The 14,735-nt window shown below is 42.4% G+C and overlaps 1 protein-coding gene across 4 annotated transcripts in view; it reads right to left on the reverse strand.

Moving 5' to 3' along the window:
- Positions 1 to 11,775: 11,775 nt before the first annotated feature.
- The window catches only part of opa1 (OPA1 mitochondrial dynamin like GTPase), a 34,429-nt gene continuing 31,469 nt past the window's right edge, over positions 11,776 to 14,735 (reverse strand). For all 4 annotated transcript variants that reach the window (XM_035176428.2, XM_035176431.2, XM_035176429.2 and 1 more), the window contains 2 exons: positions 13,933 to 14,006; positions 11,776 to 13,790 (listed from right to left, as the gene is read on the reverse strand). In XM_035176428.2, the coding sequence (XP_035032319.1) occupies positions 13,942 to 14,006 (65 nt within the window). In that variant the 3' untranslated portion in view covers positions 11,776 to 13,790; positions 13,933 to 13,941. The remainder of the gene's footprint in view (positions 13,791 to 13,932; positions 14,007 to 14,735) is intronic.

Consider the following 14,735-nt stretch of genomic DNA (forward strand, 5'->3'; position numbering starts at 1 on the left):
ACAGCACACCTCAGTTCTCTTCCATCCCATATGGAGCCCATAAGCATTCATCACAAAATGTAAATACCCCGTGGTCATGAGTGAATTTAGCACTCATCAGAAACACGGCTTGTTGTTCTTCTCTCTCTCTCTGGTCCTGAGGAATGTGTCTCAAACAGAGGTTTGTGTCACACCAGTGGCCCCGCGTGCTGCCACACCACTTCATCTCCTCTCCCACCTCATTGATCAGCATTAGTTCTGCTGAAAATGTGATTAGCGTGTGTAAGTTAGCGAGAGACGCTTGATGGAATCAGTCTGGCAGACGGCTGTAATAGAATTAACGTGTGTGGGTCAGACTCAGAAAAAAGGCGGCAGCTGTGTGAGTGTAAGTGAATCTAGAGTCTGGAACGTCTTTTTAACATCTGCTAATTGAGTCCTGAGTCAACAAGTGGAGGCAGTGTGTGTGTGTGTGTGTGTGTGTGTGTGTGTGTGTGTGTGTGTGTGTGTGTGTGTGTGTGTGTGTGTGTGTGTGTGTGTGTGTGTGTGTGTGTGTGTGTGTGTGTGTGTGTGTGTGTGTGTGTGTGTGTGTGTGTGTCCGCCATCTAACCTGGATAGCGCTTTGGATTCCTGCGACATAAACAACCTCGTCAAATTAAACCATTAAATTAGCTTTTAGTTCTATTTTGACATTGAAGTGTCTGATGTAACAGTTCTTTCGAATAAAGGTGAAACATTTGATCTTCATACTTCTCGTCTTCTCTATGCAACCTCGCGTCTCCCTCCAGGAAATACTTGAGATCATAGGAAGCACGGAAAGTAGGTGAGGAAATACAACAGAGGGAGATACAGACCTTATGCAGCAATACAACTGAAGTGGTTTCAGTTCAACAGCAAAACACAGGGTTCGTACAGTATCTGAATATTGATTATTATATTTAACGGGACAAAAACTACTTTGACCATTAGGAAAGCCAGGAAACCACCCATCAGTGTCTGGGTCACAAATGAAGGGTGTAATGAAAAGAAAGAAGGATTTACGATCATATAATAGGAATGTACCTTTGAATCCACATGATATGATGGTAACAAGATTCTTTACATGTTTAAAGATCAAATTATATATTTTATGATGCAATGATGCTTTTACCCAGAGAGCTGTGTCATCCTCTGGTGAACCTGAAAGCAGTCGCTGTCCATGGCTGGGTGCTCGCCATGCGGGACTGGCCCGAGTGAAGGCAGTGTATCGATGGCGTTTGAAAGGCAACAGAGCGCTGTGGCCAGTCTGACCCCGTCCTGCCCCGGCCTTTCAGCGCCAGGCCTTTCAGCCACATGTGGACAATACTGACTGGTCTCCGGCCTCCGACAGGCCTCTGAGCCGATTAGGAACCGGACTTGCCACAGAGGGATGGAGCTGTGGCTGGACACCACCCACATCCAGCGGCACACAGCCCACCCCCCCTTCACTGGGCCCCCAAAAGGCGTTGTTAGGGGCCAAGGTCAGCGTCCAGGCTGACCTGTGATCTCCCGCCATGTTTGGACACGTCCACACACAATGTGAGGCCCAGAGCGGCCGATTAGAATATAGAAGGGATGAAAAAAGGGCAAGAGGGCTCAGGACTGTTGCAGGAGGTTGTTTCTGTGTGTGTGTATACATGCATGTATGCTGTTGGCATGGCGACCTGGTCAGTGACTGTCGGACCACCGGACCTTCCCCGATACCTCCTCCCCTCCCCCAGACGTGCAGCCCTTGTCCCAGGTCTCTTTGTTGGGGCCAGGAGGGAGGAATTACACCAGGGATGATCCCGTATTACTGGGCCTGCCTGCCTTTCAGGTTGGGCTTAGTTTTGTTGGCCGGCTCTGGTTTTATCCTCCCAGCGTTGCCTCCGCTGAGCTGATCCCTTTGATGTCCTCATACACTGACCACCACGTCGCAACAATTCACATTTCGTCCCAAAATTTGGGGGATTGTGTTGGATTTGGTGCAAAGGTGATCTGTAAGACTCAGAAGATGAAACAGCTGCAGTGACAATATGAATCCCCCTTTCAACTTGAGGTGATTGGAGAGAAAAACGTTAGATTAGTTTCACTCACATGGAAAAAACTGACTTCTAAATGTAAGATGTCTAAACTTTTTATGCACTTCGGGGGCAATAGGAGTTTCTGTTCTTTGTATCAACTTTTATGATACATGCACCATATCTTGTAATCAGATTACATTCCATCCTTCCTTTCTATGCTGCTTCTTGCTTCTCTTCTTCCTTCCTCCCTCTTTTTTCCTCCCTTGATCTTTTCATTTGTTTTCATTAATTTCTTAGTTACTTCTCGATTTCTTCTTCAATCATTCTTTACAAGTCACGAATGAAATTGAAGTCAGTTTTTTTGCAACAACATAATCCAATGACAACAAATGACACTTTTTCTCAAAATGACCCTCGGTGATAAAAAACTACACTCTCTGAAGTTCTCCTCATCTCAACAGCGCCCCCTACATCCTGCAGCTGTCCGGTCCATTTGGACTGTATTAACCTGCGACCCCCAAATAACCCCTCACCTCCCAGCTGTGTGTGTGCATGTGTGCGGTGAGGAGGCAGCGGAGTGAGGCGCCTTGTGTCCGACCAGTGGTCCATACCTCTTTTACTGCTCAGTTCACTGTGCACAGCCAGAGGGTTTGTGAGTGTGTGTGTGTGTGTGTGTGTGTGTGTGTGTGTGTGTGTGTGTGTGTGTGTGTGTGTGTGTGTGTGTGTGTGTGTGTGTGTCATAGCGAGGCAGAAATGGCTGGGGGTCTTGCTCTGACGCCCCTGTGTGTACTCATTCAGCGCAGAGGTCGTGTGTCAGGAGTCAAAGGGTGTACGGGGGGAGGAGGAGGTAGCTGGTGGTGGTGGTGACTGGAGGTGTACATGCCTCAAGGTAGATAGACTCTCTTAATTGGCCTCTGGAGACTTGTGTGCTGGTGGTGTTTAAATGTGTGTGTGTGTGTGTGTGTGTGTGTGTGTGTGTGTGTGTGTGTGTGTGTGTGTGTGTGTGTGTGTGTGTGTGTGTGTGTGTGTGTGTGTGTGTGTGGTGATAAGACAGGATAAGCTGGTGTGTTTCATATGATGATGATGATGATGAGTGTGTGTGTGTGTGTGTGTGTGTATTCTAGTTTTTGTTGCCTCTTTAGGACGTTTTCCAGCATAACCACAGACCTTGTTGGGACCAGTGGTCCTCACGGGGACCACAGTCCTAATGAGGCAACATTGGTTCCTGGTTAAGTTAACTGTTAGGGATGAGGTTAGGCTGGTCACAATGAATGGAAGTCAATGCAACATCCTCACAAGGAGAGCAACACAAACTACACACTACCTTTTATTTCATGCTCTTTTTAAATCTCTAATCTTTGATTGTTTGAAATTGTGCTTTTTGATTTGGAATTGATTTCTTTCATTTTGCCTCTGTGTTGTTATGAATGTGCCTGTACTGCACCTTGAAAAAACCTCTGTGTATGAAGTAATAATAATATGATAATATGAAATAAAACTGCCTCTTATGTGATGGAGTGGATTGAAAAAGATGAGAGGATGATGATGATGAAAGAAAAGAACGGATGAACGGAAAAATAAATCATTAACACAAGCAACAACATGACAACATTTCACAAAGGTTTATATTATGTTCAGTCCCTAATCAACTGGTCCTATTTTCAGCTCACACAGGTCTACTATAGTTGATCAGTTATATTGTTTACATTGTTTGTTTAGATTAGTGGCTAAACAAGAAGAAACGGAAAAGAAAACAACTGTGAAGTAAATAAAGATGACTTGTTGTAAAAGTATCTTTTGTGCATTTGACTGTTTGATCTGTATTTGTTTTGAGAAAACCGATTTCCTGGTGAAATCTTACTCATTTGAAGATCGTGAAATAAGGACAAAAAAGACAACATGAAATCACAATGCAAGGGGATTTATTTAAATAAATAAATAAACAAGTGTTGTGAGAGTGTGTGTGTGTGTCTTTGAAAGAATGAAAATGCTTGAGTAACTTAAATCCTCACAGAGAACTACGAGCTGCTGGACTGTGGGTCGGTGAGATAAAAGACAACGTGGACATTTCGTCTTTACATTCTTTATGTCTTCTTTGTACGAGAGCTGTGGCCCGTGTGTCTGTGTGTGTGTGTGTGTGTGTGTGTCTGTGTGTGTGTGTGAGTGTGTGTGCAGGTTGCTATGATCCTGTTTGCTCAGGGACAGTCAGGCTTGTGCCCTGCGACCACATTATCCACCTATTAAAGTGGCTGCCGTTATTTACCTTCCTCCTCTTGCAGGGACAGGCCGTGTCCGGGTGATAAAAGGCTGCAGAGAGTCTGTTTCAATCCCGGCTGCAGAGACGAGCACGATTACAGTCGCTGAGTGTGGGCAGAGCAAACATTCCTGAGCACCCAGGACCATTCACATTCACACACACACACACACACACACACACACACACACACACACACACACACACACACACACACACACACACACACACACACACACACACACACACACACACACACACACACACACACACACACACACACACACACACACACAGACGAGAAGCTCTATCTTTGTGAGGACACTCAGTGACAAGATGCTTTCTCTAACCCTTTATACCGTACCCCTGAGTATCCTGTGTCTGCTCTGTCTGTCAAAGTAATTCCTAAACTCTGTTTTTAAAGATTCTGAATGAATAAAGTTATTCTTATTACTGTTATTAACTTGAATGTCTAACCTCAACCTAACCCTCAAACGCCTCTATGAGCAAAAATGCAGATCAGTGGATTTAGCTTGCAGATTGACATTTTTAAGTATGAATGATTTTGTTGCTTTTCTACTGTGGAAACATTTTATGCACAAAATCAGTTTTCAGTGGTTTCTTTATTGTCGCCTCCTCTGCATATGCATTTGAACAAATCTGACTGGTTGGCTGCACTGAAATAAACTCATCTAAAATAAGGGTTAGTCATATTCAAAGTGGTCATAAAACAATAAATTCATATTTGGAACTCAATTTGAATCTCATAAACTGATTCGTTTTGAATGTAGTTTTAAAGCTGTCGCATAGTCGAACGAATAACTGCAGTTGGTATAAATTGTTAAAAAGTTAATGATATAAAAGTTGGACTGATGTTAATCTTAAGGGCTAAACTGAGATTTAAAGAAAGGAGTTTTGATCTAATAAAATAATATATTTAACCACAATTTACTCCTGAATAAATTCTAGTTGGTGCAGCTCACCCTTCAGCTCCCAGATACACACACACACACACACACAAACACACGTACACAAGGCCGGCCATTGCTTTTGTCCGATGGTGGTGGAGCTGTTCTCTGTCAACAGTCAAACACTCAGTGGGCAGCAAAGACACACTGACCGACTCACCAACTGACCGACTGACTGACTGACTGGTCGACTGACCGACTGACTGAATGACAATATTTGCTGGTCCGGAGAGGAGGCGTGTGGAGGCAGCCGGAGGTCAGGAGGTCAGCAGGGCCGAGCGTTGGCCTTTCAGCCCGGACATGACTGACCAGCAGGTGAACAAACAGAGCGGCAGCAGCGGAGGAGGAGCACGACCATGACACGATAGGATACCACTGTGATGGATTTCACTTTAAAGGTTCTGTTGGGTTTTACAATACGTTCGGGAGAACAATGAAGTTACAAGTTAACTTTTTAAAATATTCAGCTGACAAACGTGTGTTGGTTGAGTCACAAAAGCAGACAATGAGAGACAGAGACATGGACCAATGGACAATTAAAGTCCATGTAACCCTGGGGAGCCGCACAATGACGACCACAGTATTGTTGTTTCAGCATTTTCACTGTGTGTTTCAACATCAGTGAGTCCAGACAGAATGTCCTCTGGTTAACATGCGTCACCTCACTGTCGAGGTCTTAGGTCTTCATTCAGCTCAACATCTTCCTAAATCTCTTCTAATCTTATTTTCAACTCGTAATTGTACTAAGGTCATGAGAAAAAACATATAGTACGTCTGAGAATAAAGCAGAGGAATCCCTGACAACTCTGAATGTGTAATGTGGCCAATTTTCTTTTTCTAATCTGTTGCGATGACACTGAGCTGTCCCTGTAACTTAAGCTTGTTTTTTCCGTTTTACTGCCAGAACACATGTAAAACTGGCCTGTTTGAAAATGCAAATCTAATTAAAAGTATAAGCTCAGAGAAAATCAGATCAGCATTTCTTATAAAGAGACAAAAGTTCGCAAACTTAAACACACGATGCTGCTAACGCCGAACGAAGCCTCGCCTCAAACATCTGCACTCAGCCGCACTGCCTGTTTGCTTTTGGTTTTAGTGCCTGCTAAGATACTATTGACGGCCAGTCAAGTAATGTCACCAGACCGTTTTTGGTCTGGCCTCACTGTGGCACTTAGTCGATGAAAGCTGCTCCTCAGTGTCCCCCATCCGGCAACAAGTGCAGGCCCCCGTCACCGCGGCTCTGCAGGAGGAGGCCCATCAGATCAGCCTGACTGACGTAAGTGATGTGGACAGATACAATTTCAGCCTGGCAACGCAGCCGGGATTTGACGACGCTTGTTTCTGTTTACCTAACGGCTCAGGCAGCGGAGCGCAGGCCTCACCTGCTGGCCTCGCTGGCTGCCATGAATGCTCACATAATCCCACTAAGTCCATGCACACCCAGAGCTGCTTCTTGTGCTGAAAGCTCAGAGTCCCTCCCTCTCACTGAGACCTCCACTCCATTCAGAAACAGTTTGTGCGACGATCACTTTTTCCATGGCAACTTTGCATATCTCCATTCTGCACAGGAAAGTTCACACACACTCACACACTCTCTCTCTCACACACACCCCTTTTATTCCTTCTCCCACAGCTTCAGTATTTTACCACTCACTCACACTTTAACCACCATCTTGTGGAGATGGGTTCGACATAAATTTGTGTTTATAGTAATGTTCACACTGCAGAATGATTTCTGTGCATGTCTCATGAGGTGTAACTAATATTAAGCTGATATTGGTAATCGATATGAACTGAATACTGATTTTGAGCAGACATTACCACAGAGTAAGATTTTTTTAAAGCACGTTTTCCAACACATTTCATATCATTCTTTAATACAGTTATTGTTCTATATGCTAATATTGGCTTCATTAAGCAGTTTTAGGTGATTATTATTACATTTATTTATTGTTATGGCCTCACGAATAAATTCTTATTTATGTTACTTTCACACCAACATTGTTTGGTCCAGATATTCAGACTTTTCAGTTTAGTTTGAACCAAATCACTTGTGAAAGGTTCCTCGGTCCACAGCTTGGAACAGACCAAACTTCAGTCTGACTAAAAGAGGTGTTCTGAGTCCAGATCGAACTGAAACATGGTTTGGATCGTTTGCATTGTGAAAACATTTTTGTTAAACATTTGGACCAGGAGCACTGAACACTAGAAGCAAAAGAAGCAGCTTGCAGTCTTCACTGCCGACAACTTTATTTGTTGCATTTGAACAAGTGTCAACTATTCTGCCTGAAGCTGCTGTTAGAACAAACAAATTTAACAAAATCACCAGTTGCTTCCTTTTCTTAATTCTCGTACATATATCAAAACTAAATTCATTAGTGCGCTCCCTAAATATGAAACCAAACCTAACCGGATCAAACGTAAACCTTGCTCCAGACTGTCGGGTGTGAAATTGTCCTTAAAGTTCATTCAAAATAAAAACTTCCTTCTCCATGGTATGAAAATCTCCAGGGACGGGTTTGTCAGTGAAGTTAGTGAATGGGATAAATATTATAAAGAGGATCCTGCACAATGTGACTGAAGATCAAAACTAGGACAACGTTTCAACATCAGGGAGATTCTCATCAAATTGATCTGTTAGTACAATGTTGTAGTTGTAATCTGCAGACGATATTGAAGGTCCATTGTGTATTACAAGTATTTATTTAGGATAAATACTGTGTATTATGATCCTATTAAGTACTCGTGTGGTAGCAATTTCCGAAAACAATAGTTCCCTCATGCAGGATTTGACTTTTTCACATTAATAACCAAACGATAATTCTGATATGAATCTTTAATGTGATATTTTAAGCAGCGCTGACATGACAGTCCTTCCTCTGTGTGTGTTTTGTCTGTCCCTTGTGCAGAGAGTGACCCTGTGTGTGAGCGGACACCCTGCATCTGGAGGGATTAGTAGGGAAATATATAGATACACACACCATCAGGGATTTAATGATGGAGAATGTGTCACTCCACAATGGCCTGATTCATGTCCTGCACCGTGAGAGACGATGAGGTCACTTCATGGATTCTTCAGGGTGGACGTCACATTTGAATGGTGGACAGTCATCCTCTGCCCTGCCACCCCTGTGGACACACACACAGACACACACACACACACACACACACACACACACACACACACACACACGCGCAGCTACAGGACCACCACAGGATTCACACGGTCAAGCCCTGTAGGTCCTTAAATCTAAACGCTGAGTACTGCGATAATTTATAGCTCACACAGAAACGGGCTCTCTGTATGTGTGTGAGCGTTTGTGTGTGTGTGTGTGTGTGTGTGTTGGGGGGTATGACAAGGAAGGTCACTGACCTCTGTGACTTGGCTAAAATCCCCATGGGCCTAATTCAGCGTTGGAATGGACCCCACAGTGCAATGGGAAGATGCCTCAAACATAATGAACACAAAGGCCAATTGTGACGCTTTTCTCTGCAGGGCAGAAAGCAGCGGGCCCCGGGGACAGTAGAGGGTTTTGTGGGCTGAAACGGAGAAGGAAGCCTGTTGCTTCAACAAGCCTCTGATAAGATTCATCCGCGGTGACTCCACAGTGGTAGTTTGTCTCCCGGGGTGCAAAGTGTTAGATTTACATCCACTGTGTTTATCTGCACTTGTTGAATGAAGTGCTGATAAGTGACCCTCACAGGCCGAGACATTGTCTTTAAGGTGTTGGAGCATCTCTTCAAATATGAAACGTCTCGCGTACGTGTTGAATGTTGTACAGTGTGTCTTGTGTACAGAGAGTGTTAGCGAGTATCTCATGTGCTGTAAGTATTTGTCATGTCTACCATCAAGGAAATGCTCTGTCTGTGGCTTGGGAAATTTCACCTTATACTTAAGACAAACAAACCATATATAACTAGAATATCACTCAGTAGAGCACAACACCACCAACATTTTACATAATCATGGTTTTCCACAGGATCTTTTTTTGTCTTTATATTATACTGGTTTTCATACCTTTTAGTCGTTTCATGCTTTTACCCCAAGTTTTATTTCATTGCTATCTTATTATTGATTTATATTATTTCACGTCATTTTATTGTAAAGCACTTTGAGGTGCAAGTATGAAAGGTGAAGTATAAATAAAGTGTATTATTATTATTATTATTAATAATAATAATATATTAATAATTATATACATTTCAAAATGAACGCAGGAAAAGTCTTTGGTTGCATGATCCAAATTTTTCATTCAGTCAGTGAGTGCAAAAATGTCTAATGTGAAATGTCAAAACTGTTCAATATTGTGTTCATGACAGAAATAAGTCTACTGCTAAAAGTTTTTAGGAGCTTTCGTAAGTAATTTCTTTCCGAATCCAAATTAACAGACACTTATTAATCAAAGGCTACACTGTAAGATCCTGTTTTCTGAAAGGTTTCAAACATGCACAGATCCACACCCGTCGTTATTTCTTCATGACTTCGAGCTTGATGATACGACACAGGAAACCAATGACAGATAATGTATAGAGTGATCTGTAAAGTGGAACTCTAGTGTTGGTTAACGTCCACGTGAGGATGCTTTGCAGCAGCGGTTTGGTGCCGTTGAGGAGGTGAGGACGACCAAGTGTGTTCATCTAGTCGCCAAAAACCTCAGCCGCTCGAACCCAGAGGAGACACAGAGACCAAGACAAAGCCAGCGCGTCCAACAGGAAGGCAAACAAATGCTAACACCGCTGCTTCTGCCAAAAAACACCCAGCCCCACAATTTATTGCCCTTTTCTGAGACTTATTTAAGGGTTTCATCATATACTGACAAGCGTCACCCCCCACCCAGGCTCAAACACCCAGAATGTGTCTCGTGTGATGAGGTGGGGGATTAAAATAAAATGAAGAAACAAGATTGGCCCTTTCTTTTTCCTAAGAAAGAGTAGAAATGAAGCTTTGTGCACGTCCGCTGCTGTGGCACATTTGACAGGTCTGGGCCGGCTGCTTTTGTGTCACCAGCATAAAGGGGATTGAGGGAAAACACAAACTGAACCACTGTGCCGTTGTGGCGCTGGCTATTAGTCAATGTGACGGCCTTTGCAGATGCTAATGGCGTATAGTGTGTCCCGGCCGGCCTCCCTCCTCCCCGAACGTGGCTATCTGATTGCACAAAGGCCTTCTGCTGGAGGTTGACTCTTCCCCCGTCTCTTTTCATGGCTGCTCCAAAGTCATTAGGGTCGGTTTTATTCCCTCTCTCTTGTTTTTAGGAAAACAGGGGAACATGGAAGACAGACAGAAAGCAGCACGTCGATGTGAGGCAGTTACCTTCATGTGTGAAGCCTCCGGTGATGGTGCTAAGGATGGGAACCCCCCACCACCACCCCCACCGTGCTGCCCTCTGAGCAACGTGGAGATGCTGTAACAACCAGGCTCTTGTGAAAGAAGAGAGGATGCCCAGGAGTGTAGGACCTCTGGACTCCGACTTATTAATCAGTCGGGGCCTGGGCTGCCTGCCTGTCCGCCTGCCTCGGGCTGCATCGTGTCTGCAGCCTGCCCTGGGATGAGATAACAGCCTGCAGAGTTAAATACTCGGAGGGTTTGCCCGGACCCGGAGCAGAGGCCTCAGCACGTCGGCACACAGGTCTCTGCAGAGAGCAGCGACCTGTGTGCCGAGAGATCACAGGGGTCTACTAAATATAACACGTGTACTTCTACTAAAACTCTCCCAGGATGAGAGTGAATCCAAAGTGATTCCCGATGACTTAGCATTTTTAGATTGATTTGTCAAATACTCTAAAGGTTCAGGTAAATTGAGATTTGATTCATTCAGGACATTGTAAACAAGACTTGAGAGAGTAAGTAATGTTCTCAAAAATGTTAACGTAAATTCATGTGTAAATACAATAATTTGTACTCCATTACATTATTCTGATGGATATAGTTACTTATCAAATGAAGATATAACATTAAAAACTATATAATTGGAGTTAGATTAAATGGAGACTCTAAATTGACTGTTGCAGTGATTGTCAGCTGTGATTGGCTGCAGCACCCCCTGCGACCCTTAAAGGATAAGTGTAGATAATGGATGGATGGACGGACAGACGGATGTGTGATGAGCCTATAAAATATAATGCAACATTAAGGATTAAACTACTGAACATTTTGTAAAACTTGTTCTATACCTCAACCGACTACAGTAGTAAAATGCTGCCCTCATATTAATGCAACAGTAAAAACTAGAACAGTTTTGTGGAAATCTGTTAAGTTGTTTTTGCGTAATCCTCCTTACTAATAAACAAACAGATGGGTGAAAACAAACACCTCCTTGGTCGAGGTTATGATCAAGTAACAAAATAAAACTGTAAACTTCACGATTCATCGTCAGAGGAACATAAAAATCGGACAGAATCAAGACAATCCATCCCATAGTTGTCGAGATATTTTAGCAGCCGTCACCACTGACATGGCAGAAAAGCACAACCTGTTAATAACAGGCTGGATGATGATGCACCCGACCGCAGATTGTTTCAACAGCACCAGAACAAGCTGACAAATCATGAAAAATCTTGTTTTATTTATCTCAATTTTATTCTTATTTTTCTCTTCAACACAAATTCAATAAATAAAGCACATCTGATGGGGTACACCATGCAAACATTACTTTCTACAACATACAACAGCTTTTCAACCAACCCACCGATTTCCTGTTACACAAGTTCACTCTGCAGACATGTGCTGTACACGACTTCCCCTCAACTCTACCTGTACACAATGTACGGCATTTTATATATATATATATACCCATATTGAAATGTGAGTGGATGGATGGGATTAACAATCTCTCAACCCCTTTCTGTCAAATATATGACAGTTGAATCTACAGAAGGTGGTGGAAAGAGTCGTACTGGTCCAAATGAAGGCGGAGCTACGAGCGCGGTGATGTGAGAGAAGAGGAGGGTTGATGATAAGAGCGAGGAAGAAGCACAGGATCGGGAAACCTCAGGGCCTGGGACAGGGACGGGTGGGAGAAGCGGTCGGTTGAAAAAAATCAACGTATATTTTCAGATAAAAATCACAAGCCAGAATATTATATTTTTCCTTTTTCATGACTTTGAGGAGTTTGTACACTTTTCCTGGTTTTCGGAGTGATCGTATTCCTGAAGCAGCAAGAGGGGTGAGATCTTAGAGCCGGACACGGGAAGAGGGAGAGCGGATACGTACAAGGTGCCTGGGCTCTGTGCAGGTACAGAGGGGATTGAACAAATGAGATGAAACCGGGAACAGCTTTGAAAACACAGGAACCCTCCAACCTCTGTAAGACTAGACCGACTGAATACAAAACAAAAAATAGACGTGGGTGGTAACAACTGACAGACACTACTAATACTAATGGACTTTCAAAATCTACTGATATGCGCCACTGGATTGGTTGTTGATGTTTTTATCATTCAACATTTTTAACTGATGATGTAACATGGATATTGAGAAATGAAATCTTTAACTTTATGATCGGTATAACTGTGTATTGTGTTATATACAAATACATGATCAACTAATCAGGTCAAAGCTGCAGCACTTAGATTAATAATGTGTAAGTACAAAGACCCTTCACTTTATATGTATTAAGAGGGCGTCAGTTTGGTGGTTTTACTATTGTCTGTCAGTTGAAACATGGGGAGGTGGATCCACAGTAGGTGAAGTGTTCATGTGTAATGAGAGAGCAACACATTGAGATTTACAGAGACAAACGTGAGTTAGAGCATCACGTGTATTTGGCAGAAATTCAAACATACAATTTGTCAAAATAACCCCAATAGGTCAAAAATAATAAATGAAATCTTTATATAATAAAGTTTCCAAACACCTTCATAGAGGATTCTTGTTAATCGGAGAGGACATTGAATTTTGAACCAGGTAGTTACTTTCAATTCTTCATTGAGGGAGACATGCAGAGTGAATGAAGAATACAGGTGAAGCTTGGAGGACAAGTTAAGAGCTTTGGATCCTAAGTGCAACTAAAGAAAAACTGAAAAGACGCAAATTCTGACCCATTGAGCTGTGTATCTTGGTGTTTCCTGTGAGCTCCAGGTGAGATAAAGGTATGAAACTCAGGATTATTTCACCTGTCAGGACCAGTGCCAGTGTGTTCATGGTACATAGATCATTGAATACACACACTGGTATGATCATGTACACACAAACATCCCAGGTCAGATGAAAAACATGTAGACAATCCTCTCAGTGAAAACTCAACAGAAGCTTCTGGTTTTCCCCGTGATCTACTGTGTTTGCTTTGGGCGCCGGTGCACGGGTTCCCCTCGTGACGTGGGACAGCTCACAAGCAAAGAGGGGAAGAGAAAAAAACATACCAAAATGGAAAATCAAAGAGAAAGCTTGATAACTATTCCTCTATCTGATCTGTTCAGGTCCATCTTTCCATCAGTGCCCAGGTGGGAACAGGGAGCCGAGCCAGGGGCATTAAAATCAGGTGAGTGGTGAGGCTGACGGACATTTACACATGTTCTTGTCTTTGTTCAGTGCATTTCTCTGTCGGATCCAAACATTTACTGTAAATAGTTCTGTAAGGAGGAAAAACAACAAAACATACATTCAGGTGTCAATCATCCCTCTGACAGAACTGATTGTTAAAACAAGTCATAACTCAATAATAAGTCAGTGCGTCGTTTATACTGAATTATCGACTGTGACAGAGACAAATACCTGGTTCTCTTATTTCTCCTTGTGAAGAGCTTCGATGAAGGCTTCAAGTTTCTCCTGGATCTCACGAACTTTCTCTGTAACAACATAAATAAAAACGAATTGTTAGAGCTGAGACAATGTTAAATAATTGAATTATTAATTTTGAAAAATGATCAAATGTTTGTAGAATATTTGAAGAAACTACATTATTCATTTCAGCTTTATGAAAAATACTTTCTGCTTTCCGTCTTGTAGAAAAATGCAGAGCTGAAACAATTAGGTATTTGTTACAACTTAGCTAATGATTATTTCAAAATGAACTAGCACTGAGATTTTCTAAGCCAAATGTTATCTGGTGGCAGCAATTTAAATATGAGGATTATCTGCTTCTCTTTAGTTTTAGATCATTGTGAACAGAACATCTTTTCATTTGGACGATTGGTTGGACAGATATGTGAAGACATCCGCAGCGCAAAAGGTAATTTTATAACTTTTTTAATGTTTAATACACAACCATTTATTGATTAACTGAGAACAGAATAACTTTAATCAACAATGGAAAAATCTCTGGTTTCAGCCGTTGTAAGATGAGTATCTTTGGGGGTTTTTTGGGCCGTTGGTCTGACAATGTAAAACTTTTAAGGATAACAAATTGGGTTCGTGCAAATACACAAAGAAATAGACATATTGACAAAAATCATGAATCGATCATCAGTAAAATAATAACAAAATAATTGATAATGGCCATAATCGTTTATCTGAAGAAAATTGTTGCTGCTTCTGAACATCACTGAAACATACACAGAACTAAATGAAATGACATC

Source organism: Hippoglossus stenolepis, chromosome 14 (genome assembly GCF_022539355.2).
Source record: "Hippoglossus stenolepis isolate QCI-W04-F060 chromosome 14, HSTE1.2, whole genome shotgun sequence".
In the NCBI taxonomy this organism is placed as follows: Eukaryota; Metazoa; Chordata; class Actinopteri; order Pleuronectiformes; family Pleuronectidae; genus Hippoglossus; species Hippoglossus stenolepis.